The sequence below is a fragment of the Scyliorhinus canicula genome, chromosome 15 (assembly GCF_902713615.1).
Source record: "Scyliorhinus canicula chromosome 15, sScyCan1.1, whole genome shotgun sequence".
Classification (NCBI taxonomy): domain Eukaryota; kingdom Metazoa; phylum Chordata; class Chondrichthyes; order Carcharhiniformes; family Scyliorhinidae; genus Scyliorhinus; species Scyliorhinus canicula.
Genome location: NC_052160.1, coordinates 36767157 through 36787326, shown reverse-complemented (window position 1 = coordinate 36787326; position 20170 = coordinate 36767157). Strand labels below are relative to the sequence as shown.

The 20170-nt window shown below is 41.1% G+C and overlaps 1 protein-coding gene across 1 annotated transcript in view; it reads right to left on the bottom strand.

Annotated features, from left to right (window-relative positions):
* Positions 1-1894: 1894 nt before the first annotated feature.
* Positions 1895-20170, bottom strand: part of drg2 (developmentally regulated GTP binding protein 2) — a 39725-nt gene continuing 21449 nt past the window's right edge. The window contains exons 7-13 of the mRNA XM_038820911.1: positions 16133-16223; positions 11586-11683; positions 10330-10406; positions 7937-8025; positions 7793-7851; positions 4203-4256; positions 1895-4092 (exon numbers count right to left, since the gene is read on the bottom strand). Of these exons, the coding sequence (XP_038676839.1) occupies positions 4006-4092; positions 4203-4256; positions 7793-7851; positions 7937-8025; positions 10330-10406; positions 11586-11683; positions 16133-16223 (555 nt within the window). The 3' untranslated portion in view covers positions 1895-4005. The remainder of the gene's footprint in view (positions 4093-4202; positions 4257-7792; positions 7852-7936; positions 8026-10329; positions 10407-11585; positions 11684-16132; positions 16224-20170) is intronic.

Sequence of the window (20170 nt, the reverse complement as noted above, 5' to 3'; positions counted from 1 at the left end):
ACTGGGACAAGGCAGCTAGCAGGGATTCAGGACATGATCTTCCTGGTGATGGAGAGAGTTCCTTGGTAGTTCCTACAGTATGCTTTGTCTCCTTTCTTGAAGATGGTGGCAATGGCAGCATTCTGGAGGAGGATTTCTTCTCTGTCCCAGAGTTTCAGAAGCAGCTGATAAGACTACGTAGATACCATTTAAAGGCCCTGGGTGAGATGGATTCTGCACATCTGTTGAGAAGACAACAAACATCAGCATCCTTGAAGGAGTCATGAGCACCAGCATTGAGGCCATGATTATCCAAAACCAACTCCACTGAGCCAACCACATGCTTAGGGTGCCAGAGGTCTGACCGTCAAAGCATATCTTCTTTGCCCAGCTCAAGGAAGGCTCCAAAGCAAGAGCACAAAGGAAGCACTTTAGACACTTAGGCCTACATCAAGAAATGCAGCATAAACCTCAACGCTTTGGATTTGCTTGCTCAGAAGAGACATACTTGGAGAAAACTCCTGATTGAAGGGACACAATTCTGCAAGCATACCTGATGGCAAGAGTGTCCAGAAAAGTCTGAAAAAGGAATACCAGTGATCTGGACTCCAACGATCAATGCCGCCTCCTGAAATTACTTGTTTGAGTTAGTAGCAGGGGCAGACGGCTTCAGTGTTCCCAATATTTAACTGAAGAAAACACAATAACTTGCATACACACCATGGGCTGGGTATTCATCTTCAAGCAGGAATTGGCAATTGGGAGAATTCCAGGCGCGGCCCACTTGCCTCATACACATGCCAGGAGAGAGTGCATTTTCATTCCTGGAGTAGAGGGGGAAGGGTTGGGTGTGGGCTGCAGTCAAGCCAACTGGATCAGGAAGACGTTCAGACGGTGAGGCTGGCGGTTTAAAAGGCTCCATTGGTGCTTGGGAATTTATCCCAGTTATAATGGAATCAGTAAGGCCCTCTAGTCCTAACAACCCCTCATGACCCATCCATGCTACATCAAGCCCCCCACCTAACCCCCCTTCCCCCCCCCCATTATGCCATGCAATGGTCTCAATGTTCATTAACCCACTAGACACTATATAGAAACAATGAACTCCATGACAGTAGGGTGGTTAGAAAAGCTACTCATTGCTATCTTTTCTCTTCAAGAAACTCCTTTTTTAATAGGACAATAAAAATGTGACCAGAAATTGCAAGCACTTGAAACCTCTATAGTGTAAACTAAAATTGTACAATTGACAGAGGAGATCAGAGAGCCAGAGCTGTCAATCAATTTCCCCGGGACTCAGTTGTTTTAACAATCTGGGCATCCAGCCAAACCACACTATTCATCTTTGGCCGAGAGCCCAGAAATCCATTACAATATGTAAACACCTGAGCCCCAGAGAAAATACTTAGTTTGCCAGCTCTGGCTCTCTGGTATTTCCACTGCATGTTTATCCTTTGTCGTTCAACACAACAAATTGCCCTCTCACTCATCCTTGGAACACAGTGCCATCTATAAATAATCCTATAAACATTTTAATTTTGAAAGAGAAATTCTGATGGATGGTGATACTTACAGATACCTCGCAAGCTGCATTCATAGCTCAACCAACAATATCATGTCCTCCTGATGTGGAAATTCTTTGCTACATGTCCCTAAATCACAGCGGTGACTAAATATCAAAAGTACTTCACTGACTATGAAGCACTCTTGCGTGTATCACAAAAGGCACTGTAAAAATGTAACTTTGCTTTTAAAAGATGATCGGTCAATATAACAATATTTTACAATCTTGAAGATGTCTATCAGATCACCCCTTAAGTTTTCTTAGCTCCAGTAGAATTATCCTTGCTTCTAAAATTGCTCCATGTCTGGATTGCCTTACTACATGCCACAGACTCTTACACAAACCGGTCCACAGAGATACAAACACAATTTAATCAACACCACAATAAAACAAACCACTTTCATCTGGTCAAAAAAATAAGACCGTCTACTTTTTAATAGACAGAAACAAGCAATTCAAACTTTGTTACATTCAGGTCCTGATATAAATCAATTTAATTCGTAACAAGATTCAAACATCTTTTTGAAAGTTGATTGACTCATGAACTGCTCAAATCATACTTGGGTACGCTGATTTTGCAGACGTCTTCTAGTTTAAATATCCAATTTACATCAACTTTATCTATGCTTCTGATTTGCATAAGGTCTCTTCTCAATATTTTCTCCAGTGAATATGTTTTGTTTCTGTCAGCTTCTCTTCAAAATACAGTTCAATCTCCCGGATCATCAATTTTAGAACCCTCGTCAATACAATAACCATTTGACAATAGAATTCCCATAATTCCACAGCAAGTCCAATATATTGTACAATGTTTTTCATTACAAAATTGGAATAATGTGATTTCAAACATATCAAATATTTTTGAGAAGCGGAGTTTAGTTGATTTAGTTAGCGTCAAACACCGCTGCTCATTTATATTGAGACCATGCAGCAGGCAAGCCATGATAGAAGCCCCAAACCACTCAGCACAGCACTCTATTTTTCTCCTTTGACCAGCTGTCAAACCTATGGAGCTTTTAAACTGACGCTAGAGCACCAAGTGAGTGGCACTCAAACCATGTTCCTGGTGGTTATCCAGTGACTTCCTGGAAAGTGCAGTGCAAGTCTCTTGTGAGGATAAGTTTAGGCTTGGCAATAAAATCCTCCACGGCTGAACATCCTGTTGACATTCACTGCTTCGCCTCACAATTAATGTCTAAAGTACCAAAGTGCCAGTGTCAACAACTTTGACAGGAAAGAAAGAAAATTGGGAATTACTTTATTTTGTAAACTACTGTGGGGGAAATAAAACACTAAGAAACAGAAAGGGACTTGCTGGGCAATTTTTTTCCCCGGAACTAGTATAGGAAGATGTATGCTCTGCTGTGCAAAACATGAGAAGCAAGGAGAACATTAAGCTAATTAAAGCAATTGGTTAATGCCTTGCACATAGAATTGGATCTCATCTTCATTCGAACATATACGTATTTGAATTATTGTAAATCACACATTAATTGGATATTTTTGCTCAGTTATATAAGGAAACAGGTCTATGCTTTGAAAGTTGATAACGGGCTAATGTGGAAAGTACTATCACATAGAGTCCTTTATGATGTGGAAACATCTTGGCCTGTAATTTCCTCAGAGTGGCAATCTCCGGTGGATTGCCACTCTGGATGGACTTATCCTCGCTGAAATTCCAGAGTTTCTGTCTCACCCAACCTTCGTCAGTAAGGCTCGGTGAGACATGAGCAGTGAAGCACACCCCTGGCTGCATCAGTGAGGAGTAACTAGGGCGTAGGAACGCCTTTTTTTTACAGCACTAGCTGCCATAATGAAGTTGTTTAAAGAGACAATTTAAAGAGAGAGTTTTGAAGGTAAGTGGTTGAGACAATTGGTTCGGGGGATGGGGTGTCCTGTGCGAGGCTCGGTCTGGCCAAATAGTTATTCTGCAGTTAGAAGTGATTCTTTTTTCTTCTAACTCTTTCAGAGTATCCATCAGGGTAAAAATGGCAGAACCATCCAAAGTTAGTGATTTAAATCGCTTCGGTCAGATGGTCCCAGCCCAGCGCAATTGTCAAGGGGAAGTTAGCACTTCTGGACAATTTCCGGGTAGACGCTGACGTGGGAACTTCCTAGAGAGATTCCCCAGCGTATCATTGGGGTAGTATCGCACTGCGACGCTGGGGAACCAGGAGTTATGGGCCCTTGGCAATAAAATAAGAAGTGTTGCAAATGAAGGGGTGCCACTGTTTGAGCATGTAGTGGGCACATGCTTCCATTTTAACAATCGCCTTACTACAGAATACCAAAGTCGTGTTACATGTGATACTAAAGGGCTGCCACAGCAAACCATTTCCATTGGCTGTTTAACAATTCTTTCATTACAATTTCCAAATAGTCTGTTTTCACATTGCCTGTCATGCGAGGGCAAGAGAAGGCTGGTGATACACTGCAAGTACTGTGCAACATTTCTTTCTTTTTTATTTCTTGACGATTTGGATGACGTCCTCATGCTCCATTATGTGAGTCAGTCCCACTCGCTGAGGACTATACTTTGTACTTGTTCCCTAGAATTAAAAAAAGTGATATTTCTCGTAAGCAGAAAATGTATTTCAGATGTGAGCAGGTCTCAAATTCTTTAAATTTGCAATTCAATGCAGAATGTCAACATACTCACCCAGACAAGAGCATATTTGAACTGGCTTGCTAAGGTTCTATGAATTCGATGGCACTATAACAGGAAGGCAAAGGCAGTATATTTTAAAATCTTTCATGCTGCCAAGTACATAACACAGATTAAATTCCTGATTCAACTTGAATCCTGCTAATTTAAAATCAAGCAGGACAGTTCAAAATATAACGGTCAATATTTGTCAACTATAATCTCTGCCTAAATGAAAAACTCAAATAAGAACGTTATCAAAAAAGGGTAGCTGCCAAAGTCTTCTTCCTAAATAAGTAACAGGATGATTTAACTCTCGCTAAAATGTCACTAATTCACAAGAATACAGCAGAAATTGTGTGGCAGAATTGTGCATAAAATTTCCCTTTCTTCCACTGAACGATAATGAGGCTCCTAAACCGTCAACCTTAATGGTAGTAATCTCACCTCTGAAGGCTGTGATTTTAAGCCCCACTTCAAAACTCAAGATATAATCTAGACTGACACTTCTGAGTACTAAGGCAATAGTCAGTAGTACCATCTTTCCAACGAGATGGTGAACTGATTTCCGCCTGTTCAAGTAAATATTAAAGATTATCTCACACCACCAAAAAAAGAGGCAGGATAGTCACTCAGTGCCCTGGTCAACATTTATTGACATCAAAGATGCCCATTTATTGTCATTTGTGAGACACTGTCATGTGCAAACTGCCTGCTCGGTCTTGACTATAGAGGTAAAAAGTAACATTCCAGAAATAGCTGTAAATTGGGAAATGGAACGAAGGGAGGAACTCAGGAAAATTATGAGGGAAGTGGTACAGGGCAAATTGCTGGAGCTGCAGGCTGGCAAGTCCCTGGGCCCTGTTGGGCTTCGCCGTAGCATCTTACAAGAAATGGCTAAGGAGATGGCTGATTCTTTTGGTTTTAATTTTCCAAAATTCCCTAGATTTGGTGAAAGTTCCATTAGATTGGAAAATACCGAATGTTATTCCTTTATTCAAAAAGGGAGGTAGACTGAAGCAGTAAACTACAGACCGGTTAGCTTAACATCGACCACAAGGAAAATGTTAGGAGCTATTATTAAAGATGCTATTGCGGGACACTTGGAAAAATTCAAAGTAATCACGCAGAATCAATATGGTTTTGTGAAAGTGAAATCATGTACAACCAATTTATTGGAGTACTTTGAAGAATTAATATATGCTGTGGATAAAGGGGAACTAATGGATGTGCTGTAATTAAAAACTCATGGCGTAGGGGTATCATGTTGGCATGGATAGAAGATTGGCTAGCTAACAGGAAACAGTTGCTATAAAAGAGCCTTTTTCTAGCAGTGCTACAAGGACTAGTGCTGGTGGCTCAATGTCTTACAATTTATATAAATGACTCGGATGAAGGGACCAAAGGTATGGTTGATGAGGGATATCGAGGATGTTTCCTCTTATGGGAGAATCTGGAGCTAGGCGACACTCCTTAAAAATAAGGGGGTCACCCTATTAAAGAAAGAGGTGAGAAATTTTTTCTCCCAGAGGATCTTGAGTCTTTGGAGCTCTCTTCCTCAAAATGCGGTCGAGGCAGAGTCTTTGAATATGTTTCAGGCAGAGCTAGATAGATCCTTGATTAACAAGGGGGTGAAAGGGAATAAGTGCGAATGTGGAATTGAGGTTACAATCAGATAAGCCATGATCTTATTGAATGGTGAAGCAGGCTTGAGGGGCTGAGTGGCCTACTCCTCTGTTCACATAATCATAACAATTGTGACTATGCTTCAAAAGGTAATTAATTGCTGTGCAGCAATTTGGGCACCGAGGGGGATGAAAGGTGTGATAACATTTTCTAGTATAAACAAAGGGTGCTTCACTATCAAATCCCATTTTAAAAATCAAGTATCTAGCAAGCTGCAGAAGATCACAGTTGTTGGTATCACTAGTTCTAATTGAAATGAAAATCACTTATTGTCACAAGTAGGCTTCAATGAAGTTACTGTGAAAAGTCCCTAGTCGCCACAATCCGGCGCCTGTTCAGGGAGGCTGGTACAGGAATTGAACCGTGCTGCTGGCCTGCTTTCAAAGCCAGCGATTTAGACCAGTGTGCTAAATTAGCCCCTAATTAACCCACCTTCTTGAAAACATTTGAAAAGAGTGTTTTGTATCTGCAGCAAAGCCTAAGGTTTGGAATGGGAGACCTATCTTGATTTCAAATTGTAGATGCCAAAACATGTTTGGGAAGCCTTTTGATTTATTCATTCACAGGATGTGGGAGTCACCAGCTAGACCAGTACTTGTTCATCCCTAATTACCCTCGAGAAGGTAGTGGCGAGCCACCTTCTAGAATCACTATAGTCCAAGTGGTGTAGGTACACCCACAATGCTGTTAGGAAAGGAGATTTTTTTTTTTGATCCAGCGATAGTGAAGGAATGACAATATAGTTCCAAGGCAGGATGGTATGTGGCTTGATGGGGAGCTTTCAGGTTGTGATATTCTCATGCAGCTGCTGCCCTTGTTTTTCGAGGTGGCATTGGTTGCAGGTTTGGAAGGTGCTGTCGAAGGAGTCCTGGTGAGTTGCTGAAGTGCATATAGAGATGGTATATATTGCTGCCAATTTGTGTCAGTAGTGAAGGGGGTGGATGGGGTGCCAATCAAGCAGACTGCCTTTCCCTGGATGGCCATGACCTTCTGGAGTGTTGTTGGAGCTGCACTCATCCAAGCAAGTGGAGAGTCTTCCATCAAACTCCTGACTTGTGCCTTGTGGACAGGCTTTTGGGAAGTGGTGGTGTGGTTAGGGGAGATACTCACCATGAGATTTCTAGCCTCTGACCTGCTCTTGTAGCCACATTATATATGGTTCTTCCAATTCAGTTTGAACATCCCAGGATGTTGACCGTGGGAGATTCAACAATAGTAAAACTATTGAATGTCAAGGGGTGATTAGAGTGATTCTCCCTCGTTGGAGATGGTATTTGCCTGGCACTTGTGTAACATGAATGTTACTTGCCACTTATCAGCCAAGTCTAGATACTGTGCAGGTCTCGCTGCATTTGGACATGGAGTATTTCAGTATCTGTGGATTCACGAATGGCGTTGAACATTATGCAGTCAACAGCTAACATCCCCACTTCTGACTTTATGATGGAAGAAAGTTCATTGGTGAAGCAGCTGAAGATGGTTGAGTCTTGGACAACTCTGAGGAACTCCTGTAGTGATGCCCTGGGCCTGAGATGAATGACAACTGCAACCATCTTTCTTTAGTGCTCGGTATGACTTCAACCAATGGGGAGGTTTTGCCGATTTCCATTGACTTCAGTTTCATGCGGCAGGTGAAACTGAATGTGAAGTAATACAATACAGTAGGAAGAATGAGGAGAGGCAATATAAAACCTGGGGCTACGTGTGCACATGTTAAAAGTGGCAGGACAGGTTGAGAAAGTTTATAAAGGCAAGGTGCCAAGTGGGTAAAGAAAGTGAGTAGCCCATTCATTATGCCCACAAAAATAACACACTCAATCTGTGTTCTGTGCTGAGTTAGCTAATTTTAAGTAGAGTGACAGTAGAGTGCTACAACCCAAATTGAGGTGAAAGGTGGCCAGAAAGATGCTTTATCTTACCACATGTTCAACCGAGGCTGATCTTCTCATAATTATAGCACCCGAAAAATCTGGTCTTTCTGTTCAAAACAAAATTTGCACTACATTGTTTATGTGCACACAAATTTAAAATATGAGGCAATTCAGTGTTGGATTTTCTCCTACCTCCTCTCTTTTTGGTGTAGATGCAGATTAACGCAAGGTATTCCCACAACATTTCAAGCAGATAGTCCAAATTCAGTTTCATTTCACAGCTGGAGAGATGGGCACATTAGATATAGATGACAAACATCCTGGCAAGCTCAAAAATTCAAAATCAGGGAAGATTTCATCGGGATCTTGCATCTACAAACTGACTAAGATGCTGAAAGTAACGGTAAACTAGCAAAAGCTTGTTAGCATCACAGAGAACTGGAAGTGATGGAACAAGAGAATCCAGTAAAATACACTTTTAAGTGTGTTATACTATATAATAATAAAAACAGAAAATGCCGGATAAATTTAGCAGGTCTGGCAACATCTGCGGAGAGAGAAACAGAATTAACATTTCAGCCTCCACTGTATTTTGCTTTTATTTAAGTGTTATACCATTGGGAAAACCACATGGCAAATGAAATTTCATACTGATAAATAAATATTTCTAAGATGCCAAAAATATTGATGATTAAGGTGCATCAGTACAGGAATAGGCCATTCAGCCTCTCAAATCTGTTTGGTCAAGGGCAGCACGGTGGTGCAGTGGTTAGCATTGCTGCCTCACGGCGCTGAGGTCCCCGGTTCGATCCCGGCTCTGGGTCACTGTCCGTGTGGAGTTTGCACATTCTCCCCATGTTTGCGTGGGTTTCGCCCCCACAGCCCAAAGATGTGCAGGGTAGGTGGATTGGCCACGCTAAATTGCCCTTTAATTGGACAAAATGAATTGGGTTCTCAAATCTGTTCGGTCAGGTCACTGCTGATTAGTATCTTTTTTTTTTATATAATTTTTATTGGAATTTTTTACAGAAAATATAAAACATAACGACAAACAATGAAATGCAACAAAATAACCCATAATAACTGTGACACCCCCAGACCGTATCGGCGCATGTATCACATCCCCCCACCCCCCCAACCCTAATGAACAACAAAAGAACTTAAAAAATATTAAAATTAAATAAACAAACATAGTCATTGTCGGCCCCCCCCCTTTTCCCTCCCCGGGTTGCTGCTGCTGCTGTCCCCGTACCCTATCGTTGAGCCAGAAAGTCGAGAAAAGGCCGCCACCGCCTAAAGAACCCTTGTACCGACCCTCTCAGGGCGAATTTGACCTTCTCTAGCTTAATGAAACCCGCCATGTCATTGATCCAGGTCTCCACGCTTGGGGGCCTCGCATCCTTCCATTGTAGCAAGATCCTTCGCGGGGCTACTAGGGACGCAAAGGCCAGCACACCAGCCTCTTTCGCCTCCTGCACTCCCGGCTCTGCTGATTAGTATCTTATCCTGTACTCAGAGGTATAATATAGGCCTGCTTCAATTGTACAATTAATGAGCAGGAGAAGACAGAAAGGGACCTGGGATTATTTGTAGGCCCTTTGTTTTCAATACCTAATGTGGTGAAGTAATTTAAAAAGAAAATTAGATGTCAAACTGTGCATTATACAACGACTGAGTATTAAATGGATCGTCCACTGCCATCGCTATAAACTGTCCCTACCATAAAACAGATCTTCCTCTCATGGCATTCTGAAGGAATAATTCCCTGTGTGCCTCTCTGGTCCATTCTTCCATCACCCTTAATGCTGCTTTATTTCCACTGGCACTTGCTTAAGCAAACAAAGGCTTCCCTATCCCCCCTTCCCAGGGCCTGAAACACTCCATTCAGGTCAATGATTTACTTATACTTATTCCAAAATAGTCATGCGTTGCTTGCAATGCAGTCTCTTGTCTGTCGGGGAGACTAAACACAGATTGAGTGCCCGCTTTACTGAACATTCATATCTCATTCGTTCACATGACTCTGAGCTTCCAGTCACCTGTCGCTTTAATTCTCCTTCCCACTCTTAGGATTCTGACCAGAGATCACTGTATTGACAGCATTCCTCTTTTTATTTCAGATTTCTAGCATCAATGTTTTTTTTTTACCCTTTGTTTAAAGGCAGTGAAATATCAGCCAAACCCATGCTACTAATTGCTACACTGTGATTTCTGAAGTAGCCCTATTATACCTGTGAGGACAGGATTGAAGCAGTCCCTTGTGGCGATCCTCCACAATCAAATAGCCTGCTAACACTTCACCCAAGTTCACAACAAAATAGTGGCCAATTGCCAACAATATCAATGGATGAAAAGGACCCATAGAAATACACAGAGTTAATGATTTCCGAGCAGGAGAAAATGAGCAGGAGGTGGAGTCATATTTCATAATTTCTTTCACCAGTTTAGTGGCATACTCAGTACTTTCATTCCATTCAGCAGCCGAGTAAAAATGGGCTTTTAATTTTCGTACAGCATGCTGTATACATTTGAAATGAGGAACAGCAATATTTTACAGCACAGGTAACTTTGTATAAAAAGCTTACCTAATGACTACACTGTGCAGCTGCCTGGCCAATCGGTCCACTTCCTCCAAGGAAATCTGATCAATTTTATTATAAACCTTTTTTAAAAGGCAAAACGAAAACAAAATACTAAATACTGTGATTGAAAACATGGAAAAACATTAAGCATTTACAGACAAATCACAGTATTAGTTATATAAGAAGTGCAAAGTCTTTTTTGCACAGAAATTCTGTAATTCTGCAGGGCTGGGATTTAGTATTTATGAAATATGAATAAAACCCGCATAAGCAGCATTTTGATGATAAACAAGACACATTAAACAAAATCTTCTCTCATCGATAGAACTCTCATCTTTCCAGAGCAAATTTGCTGCCTCTTTACTGGAGGCAGCTACACCTGTTGGGATATAGAAACCAGGCAAAAAGAGAAGCCCTCTAGCCCTTTATCAGCATGTTGGTACGTTAGTCACCACAGAGGGCATCACAACCTTGTCCTTGCCTGATATTTGTACATATACATTTTTTAGCAGAGATCAAAAGCGAGATGCAACTTGAAGTTATATTGGGTTTCACTGCCACAATGAACGTATGGTTGACAATACCTATCGCACAAACTCTACGGGCCAATAAAATGCTAAGAACAGTAAAATATTACGAAATCATGCTAGATGACATTTTTAATGCAAAGTTGAAGTTTATGGTTGGTAATATTCTACAAATTTGTCGTCAAGTGACAATCTGGTGGCTTTACAATTGGCGCATAATTTACCAATGCATTCTACCTTTTAAAATATGCTGCTCCTGATTAATTTTGCTTTGAAAAAGATAATGGTAGTGTAGAAAGTTCAAAGAGCAGCACGGATTCTACCATTCAAATATATCAGACAGATTATTTTCATGATGAAAAGACAACGATATATGATCTAAGGCAGGCTTCACGTGAATTAGGATATTTACCCTCCAGAGACTAGAGTCCCTTTATGTTGTTTTTCCCACGTTAGGTACATGGTTCACAGTTGCCTTGGAGACATGCCCTGTAACTGGCCCCACGGTGAAGGGCTTGGCCTCACTACATGTAAACAAAAGTACTTAGCCTCTGTTCTCTACCTCTTCAGAGACAGATTCATCTTCCGCAGAGGCATTGGAGCACCTTTTCCTTAAAAATCATTATTTTCATATCACCTTTCTAGTTCACATTCGTGGCTGAACAATTTTTTTTTTTTTTTTTTAAAGTACTTCATGAAAAATTGTCCATCTGAAAACAGAGTCTGACTTACATAAAGACAAGGCATGTGCACACGGTTTCCAACTACCACATCTATAAATTGATCCGGAGTTGCATCTTCCCTGAAGAGAATTTCCGCATTAAAGATTTCTGAATTGGAAATATTAAGGATCAAAATATAACCTTGATTCTTCAAATTAATACTACAGTTGAGACAATTTTCAATTGCTGCCCACCTGCTTAGTGCTGGAAAACAGGACAAGGCAGTTGAATGTGAATAATATAAAATAAATTCCTCCTCCTTGGTTACCGTGAGGCAATCTTCAGGCAAGCCTGAAAATGGGAAGCCACTGGTACCACACAAATCAGGCGGGAGCGGACATAAATATGCTAATTGGAGCCACTGCCAATTTTTCCACATAGACGTGGGGGCTGGAGGAATTACCTGCAGCCAATCATTCTGTGGATCGCCCCCTGGAGTTCCTTCTCCATATATTGAAACTAGCACAGTAGATAGGGGGGAAACCAGTGAACATTGTGTATTTGGACTTGCAAAAAGCATTCAAGAAGATGCCATGCCACACAAAAAAAAATCACAGGAAAAAAAAGACTCATTTGAGAATTGTTCAGGGACTACAAGAATGAGGGTTGGGCCTTAGCTGTTTACAATCTATATCAATGACCTAGATGAAGGGACAAATGTATCCAAACTTGCTGACAATACAAATTTTGACAGAAAAATAAGCCATTAAGAAATGCAGAGACTGCAGACTGATATAGATAGGTTAAGTGACTGGGAGAGAATATTGCAGATGGAACCCACTTTGGAAGGAAAAATAGAAAGCAGAATTTTCCTGAAATGTCGAGAGGCTGGGAAATGTTGGCATTCAGAGGCACTTGGGTGCCCTTGTACCTATCACAGAAACGTAACATGCAGGTACAGCAAACAATTGGTAAAGCAAATGGTGTATTAGCCTTTATTACAAATAGGAAGTGGAGAGATCTTACTGCAATTGTGTAAAACCTTGGTGAGACCACAGCTGGGGAGTATTATGTACAATTCTGACCTTCTTACCAAAGAAAGGATATATTAGTCTTGGAGGGAGCGCAACAAAGGTTCACTGGACTGATCCCTGGAATTAGGGGCTTGTTTTATGCGGACAGATAAAGTAGATTAGGCCTATAATCTGGGGAGTTTAGAAGATTGAGAGGTGATCGAATTGAAGAGTATAAAATTCTTATGGGATTTTTTAGAGTGGATGCTGGGAGGATGGTTCCCAGGTTGGGGAGTCTACAACTAGGAGTCAGCCATTAATCTGAGGAGGAGGAGAAATCTGTTCATTCAAAGGGTTGTTGTGTCTTCCAAATTGGGTTATGGAAGATAAGTCGACAAATATATTGAAGACCTAGATCGACAGATTTTGGATACTAAAAGAAATGAAGGACATAGGGATAGTGTAGAAGATGTAGTCAAGGTAGGTGATCAACTATGAATGCAGTAAATGATGGGACAGGCAAGGGCTGAATGTTCCTATTTCTTCCGTACAGAATTAATCTCTTCTGGCTTGGCTCCGTTAAGGAGCTGCTAGACTTCTGTCTTGGACTGTTGAGCTGCCACTCAGTGCTTTGTGCATTGTGTTAACCCAATGCAAACAATGCCCCAATTCATATTATAAGACAGATATTAGTTACGAAATGGGATTGTTCTGACCATCTGATATAAGAAAACATTGAAAAACGTCCCATTTTCTACATTACAACAGTGTCCATACCTTCATTGCTGTAAAGGGCTTTGGAATATCTAGAGATTGTCATAGAGGTTTACAGCATGGAAACAGAGCCTTAGGCCCAACTTGCCCAGTTTATACTAGCTAGTCCCAAATTGCCTGCATTTGGCCCAAATCCCTCCATACCCATATAACCGCCTAAACACTTTTTTTTAAAAAAATGCATTTTATTAAACATGTATCAAAACTGGTTACAACACCTAAACACCCTGGGAAACATACTTCCCAGCAATCAATGATTTGGATGAGAATTTAGGAGGCATAGTTAGTAAGTTTGCTGATGACATCAAGATTGATGGCATAGTGGACATGAATAAGTTTATCTAGGATTGTAACGGGATCTTGATCAACTGGTCCAGTGGCCGATGAATGGCAGATGGAGTTTAATTCAGATAAATATAATGAAACCAAGCATGCCAAATGCCTTCTTCACCAACCTGTCCACCTGTGACTCCACTTTCAAGAAGCTATGAACCTGTGCTCCTAGATCTCTGTTCAATAACTCTCCGCAACACCCTACCATTAACTGAATATATTGTGCCCCAATTCGATTTACCAAAATGCATCATCTTATATTTATCTGAATTAAACTCCATCTGCCATTCATCGGCCACTGGACCAGTTGATCAAGATCCCGTTACAATCCTAGATAAACTTATTCATGTCCACTATGCCATCAATCTTGATGTCATCAGCAAACTTACTAACTATGCCTCCTAAATTCTCATCCAAATCATTAATATAAATAACAAATAACAGTGGACCCAGCACTGATCCCTGAGACACACCGCTGGTCAAAGACCTCCAGTTTGTAAAACAACCCTCTACAACCACCCTTTGTCTTTCGTCATCAAGCCAATTTTGTACCCAATTGGCGATCCCACCCTGGATCCCATGAGATTTAACATTCTACAACAACCTGCCATGCGGTACCTTGTCAAAGGCCTTGCTAAAGTACATGTAGACAACGTCGACTGCACTGCCCTCATCTTCCTTCTTGGTTACCGCTTCAAATATCTCAATAATAATAATAATCTTTATTAGTGTCACAAGTAGGCTTACATTAACTTTGCAATGAAGTTACTATGAAAATCAAATTCGTGAGACATGATTTTCCACTCACAAAGTCATGCTGACTGTCCTTAATCAGTCCATGCATCTCTAAATGCCTCTAGATCCTGTCTCTTAGAATACCTTCTAACAACTTACCCACCAGAGGTTAGACTCACCGGTCTGTAGCTCCCAGGCTTTTCCCTGCGGCTCTTCTTAAACAAAGGCACAACGTTTACTATCCCCAAGGTCCCAGGTTCAATTCTGGACTCAGGTCACTGTCTGTGTGGAGTTTGCACTTTCTCCCTATGTCTGCTTGGGTTTCCTCCGGGTGCTCCGGTTTCCTCCCACAAGCCAAAGATGTGCAGGCTAGGTGGATTGGCCATGCTAAATTGTCCCTTAGTTTCCAAAAGGTTAGGTGGGGTTACGGGGATAGGGTGGAGGCATAGGGATTTCTTTCCAAGGGCCAGTACAGACCCGATGAGCCGAATAGCCTCCTTCTGCACTGTAAATTCTACAATTCACACTTTTGTGAAAGCCTCCCACTTACCAGCCGTCCCTTTGCCTGCCAACAGACTCCCCCAATCAACCTTTGAAGGTTCCGGTCTAATACCATCAAAATAATAATATTATCCTTATTAGTGTCACAAGTAGGCTCACATTAACATTACAATGAAATTACTGTGAAAATCCCCTAGTCGTCACACTAGGGTGCCAGTTCGGGTACACAGAGGGAAAATTCAGAATGTCCACATCTTTCGGGACTTGCGGGAGGAAACCAGAGCACCTGGAGGAAACCCACGCAGACAAAGGCAGAACGTGCAGACTCCGCACAGATAGTGACCCAAGTTGGGAATCAAACTCGGGACTCTGTCTGTGAAGCAACAGTGCTAACCACTGTGCTACCATGCCTGCTCATTGGCCTTGCCCCAATTTAGAATTTTTACATTTGGGTCAGACCTATCATTCTCCATAGCTATCTTAAAAGTAATGGAATTATGGTCACTGGTCCCAAAGTGTTCCCTCACGAACACTTCTGTCACCTGCCCTTCCTTATTTCCCAAGAGGTCAAGTTTGGCCCCCTCTCTCGTCAGGCCATCCACATACTGAATGAAAAATTCTTCCTGAATGCACTTAACAAATTTCTCTCCATCCAAGCCCAATGCTACGGCTGTCCCAGTCAATGTTGGGAAAGTTAAAGCCTCCAACTATTACCATCCTATTTTTCTTGCAGCGATCTATAATCTCCTTACACTTGCTCCTCAATTTCCCTCTTGTAAACATCACTATATAAATACATGTCTTTCTGAGCAAAAGCGTTCGTGGCAATAATTAAAAATTCACATCATGATGTTTAAAGCTGTACCTGGCCCCATCTCACTTATCCTATCATCTTTCTCAATGCTCTAAACTGGTCCTTCCTTACCTTCCACCTTGAGCATCTCCTCTTCTGGCTGCTCCACCATTTGCAGTTCTGCCATCAACTGACTAATCCAAACAATGAAATCCCTCCAAAAACCTCACCACTTCTTTTTGGATCGTCCTAAAAATGCACTTCTTTCAGACTATACTTCTAATAGTTTCTTCTTTGACTTGGTGCCCATTGTTTTCAGTTGTAAAGTGTCTTGGTATGTTTTTCCAAACTAAAAGGTGCAACTGGCGTTATTTCTTACACATCCACAGTCCAGAGACATCAAGGAGAAACTTTACTCCAAAGCTCTAGATTTTGAATCTGCATTTCTTTCCGTACAACAAAGGATACTGTACTCGTGTAAGATGAGCTGCACTAATTTTTCAGAACATTGTGTCAATGAAACTGTTGAGTTGAAAGAGATCCCGCCACCTTTCTTTGGCTGAAAAGGAAGTCAAATAAAGTTCAGAGCCATAACCTGAAAATACATAACAATTTAAAAAAAACTATTAATGATACTGTTCTCGTACAAAATTAATTTTAGTCCAGGTTAAGAATGTAATCCGTTAGAATGAGTGTCCAACAAAACATTCTTGCTGCAATCCAGCCAGCAGGCTCCTTTCAGTTTCAAATGGAACTAATCAGAGTTGTCATTAGCTATATACGAATGGGAGAAGTAACTGGGGTCAGTAACTTTTAAACTTCCTGTGGCCAGATAATGTAACAAGGTTGCTCCCTGATTGGCAGCAAGAAACCAATCAGGGAACAGTTTTTCTGATCAATCTTCCAGTTTCCTGGATGTTTTATAACTGGAGGCAGTCACACCCGCTTAGGATAGGGTATTCTGATTTGGTCAGTGGGCAGGAACAGGAGGGTGTGACTGTGAGTGAGGCATGTAAGGGGACCCAGAGGGTAGGGGCCCCAGCCTTTGCAATTGTCCAATAGCTCTGAGGTTCTCTCAGATTGTTCGGATAAGAGTAGGTGTTACAGGGTGCATGAGCAAACTGACCATGACACAGAAAGTCGGGGGAGCAAAAAGGAATGTCGTGGTAGTAGGAGATATAGTGAGGGAGATTGACACTTCTCTGCAGGAAAGAGCGAGAGACCAGATGATTGTGTTGCCTGCTCCAGGGCTGGAGATGAACTTGCAATGGGAGGGGAAGGATCCAGTTGTCATGGTTTAGTAGGTACTAATGGCATAGATAGAACTAGGAAAGAGGTTCTGCATAGAGTACCAGGAGCTAGGCAGTAAAAGAAGAGCCTCAAAGGTAATGATCTCCTGATTACCTGAGGTGCGTGCAAATTAGCATAGGACAAATAAGATTAGAAATATTAATGTGTGGCTCAAAGACTGGTGTGGGAGAAGTGGGTTCTGGTTTATGGTGGACTGGCATCAGTGCTAGGGAAAGTTGGGCCAAACCATTGGGACGGTCTGCACCTGAACCGTGCTGAGCCCGATGTTCTAGTGAGCCGCATAACTAGGGAAGTAGAGAGGGCTTTAAACTAAATAGTGGGATCAAATTTAGGAAGATGTGGTAAATCAAGGAGTACAGAAAGGGCAAGCGAGAAAGGTTTAATGTGGAAATGATAAAAGGGACAGAGAGTACAAGGAGTACTAATCTAAGAATAAATCAGCAGATAAGACTAAAAGTTACAAAAATAATAAAAGAACAAAAATAAGTCTAAGCTTCTGAATGCAAGTCAAATTCCAAATAAAATAGATAAACTGAGAGTGCAAATTGAAATAAAGATTAGAGACATGGCTGAAGGATGCCACAGATTGGTGCCTGAAAATTGAAGACATTTAGGAAGTACAAGAAGCTAGGAAAAGGTGGAAGGGGTGGCTCTGTTAATTAATGATGGTGTTCACATGTTAGAGAGGCGTGACCTTCAGGAAACCAGGATGTAGAAACGGTTTGAGTAGAGATGTGAAATGATAAAGGCAAGAAGTCATCCCGCTAACAGTAATCATATAGTAGAGCGTGATATAAAGGAAGAAATAATGGGAGCTTGTCAGGAAGACTATAATCATACAAAAATTTTATTTGCATATAGACTGGAAAAATAGATGGGTAAAGATAGCCCATATGAGGAATTCATAGAATTTTTTGAGATAGTTTCTCAGAAAGCATGTTCTGGCATCAACCAGGAAGCAAGCTATCCTATAGACCTGCTATTGTGCAATGAGACAGGGTTAATTAATGGCCTCACAGTGATGAAACCCCAGTGGCAGAGATCAGAAAATTATTGAATTTTACATTCTGTTTGAGGGATGGAAGAGTGGGTCCAACACTTGCATTTTAAACTTAAATAAGTGAAATTATGAGAGCATGAAAACACAACCTAATCTGCCAGTTCACTTTAGATTGTTAAGGGATAGGTCAATAGAGTCATGGACATTTTATGGATATCGCAGAATACACAGGATACATTCCAATGAGAAAGAAAAATTTGAAGGGGAGGATCCAACACCCATGGTTAGCTAAAATAATTAAATATCGTATGAAACTTAGACAGAAAAAGTATATAATTGCACAAGTGGTAGATCAGGAGATTGGACAAAGTATAAAAGCAGCAAATAATGATCAGAAGATTGTTAAGGAAGGGAAAAATTGGAGTATGAGAAAACGTTAGCAAGAAATATAAAGAATTAATTGTGGTAAATATGGAGAAGGCAGATGAATTTAACTGGTATTTTACATCAATCTTCACTACAGAGGATACAGGTAATATCCTAGAAATACCTGTACATCAAAAAATTAAAGGCAGGGAGGAACTCAGGAAAATCATAATTACCAAGGAAGTGGTACTGAGCAAACAGTTGGAGCAGCGAGCTGACAAAACCCAGTCCCTGATGGACTTCAACCTAGGGTCTTATAAGAAGTGGCTGGGGAGATAGTTGAATGGTTTAAGGTTCCATTAGATTGTAAAATAGCAAATGTAACTCCTTTATTCAAAAACAAAGGAAGACAGAAAGCAGGAAACTACAGGCCAGTTAGCTCAACACCTATCATACGGAAAACGTTAGAAGCTATTAAAGATGTTATGGCTGGACATTTGGAAAAATTCAGGTTGATCAGGCCGAGTCAACATGATTGTGATTTTGTGAAAGGAAAATCATGTTTAACCAAATTATTGGGAGTTCTTTGAAGAACTAACATATGCTGTGGATAAAGGGGAACCAGTGGTTGCACTGTATTTAGATTTATAGAAAGCATTTGATATGGTGCCACATCAAAGGTTATTGCAAAAATATTAAATTGCTCATGGTGTAAGTGGTAACATACTGGCATGGATAGAAGATTGTCTAGCTAGGGCTTTCACAGTAACTTCATACTTGTGACAATAAATTATTATTATTCTATTATTATTAATAGGAAACAGAGGGGATGCATAATAGGGCTGAGAAAATGCAATGAGTGATGTGTCATTGGGATCAGTGCTCAGACCTCAACATTTTACAATTTCTGCAAATGACTTGGATGAAGGGATCGAGAGCACAGTTGCTAAATTTGCTGACTCAAAGATTGGTAGGAATGTAAGATGTTAAGAGGGGACAAAAGCGGGCTACAAGAGGATATAGATAACTTAAGTGAGTGGACAAAGATCTGGCAAATGGAGTATAATGTGGGAAGTATGAACGGTGGTGAAAGATTATGGGGGTAGGCAGGAATTTGGCGTTAAGGTTACAATGATCTCATTGAATGGCGTTGCAGGCTCGAAGCAATGAGATGTATATATTTTTACCATTGGAGCCATCATAATGAACAAGAGCCTGAAGAGGAGGCGAGAGCGACGAGCCTGAAGGACAGCAAGGGAGCCAAGGGTCTGAAGGGGAAATGAGAGTGAGCAGGTGACATGCCTTAAGAGGGGATGGGAGCAAGCGAGTGTCGGGTCTGAAGGTGAGAGTGTACTCTTTTGGAGGGAAAATGACAAACTCAAACCTGATTTCCAACTGCAGGAGTACTCGCCTCTCCCTTTCAGGCCCTTGGCGCTGTTGCTCTCATCTCCACTTACATCCATGGCCATCACATCACCTTCAGGACCATCACTTGCTCACTCTATTTTAACTATCTATTTTTCTTAGAGATTCCTGGAAGATGAGAATCTGCTAACTACAAGTCTGCTTGTCCTTTAGGATGCCAAGAGGAATAAACAATTTCTATTTATATTGCACATTTAACATAATAAAATTACCTGCAACACTTCACAAAAAGCAGAAAATGGAGTGAGGGGAGATAACAAACTAGTTTGTTAAATCATACAATTGAGAAAAACATTAGCAACCCTCAAAAACACAATCAGAGAACAGAAATCATTTACAGGATTTGAAGTTGAACACTCAAATTGATTAGCTTGAAGTCGTCAATGGCAGTTCAACTTCAGAAA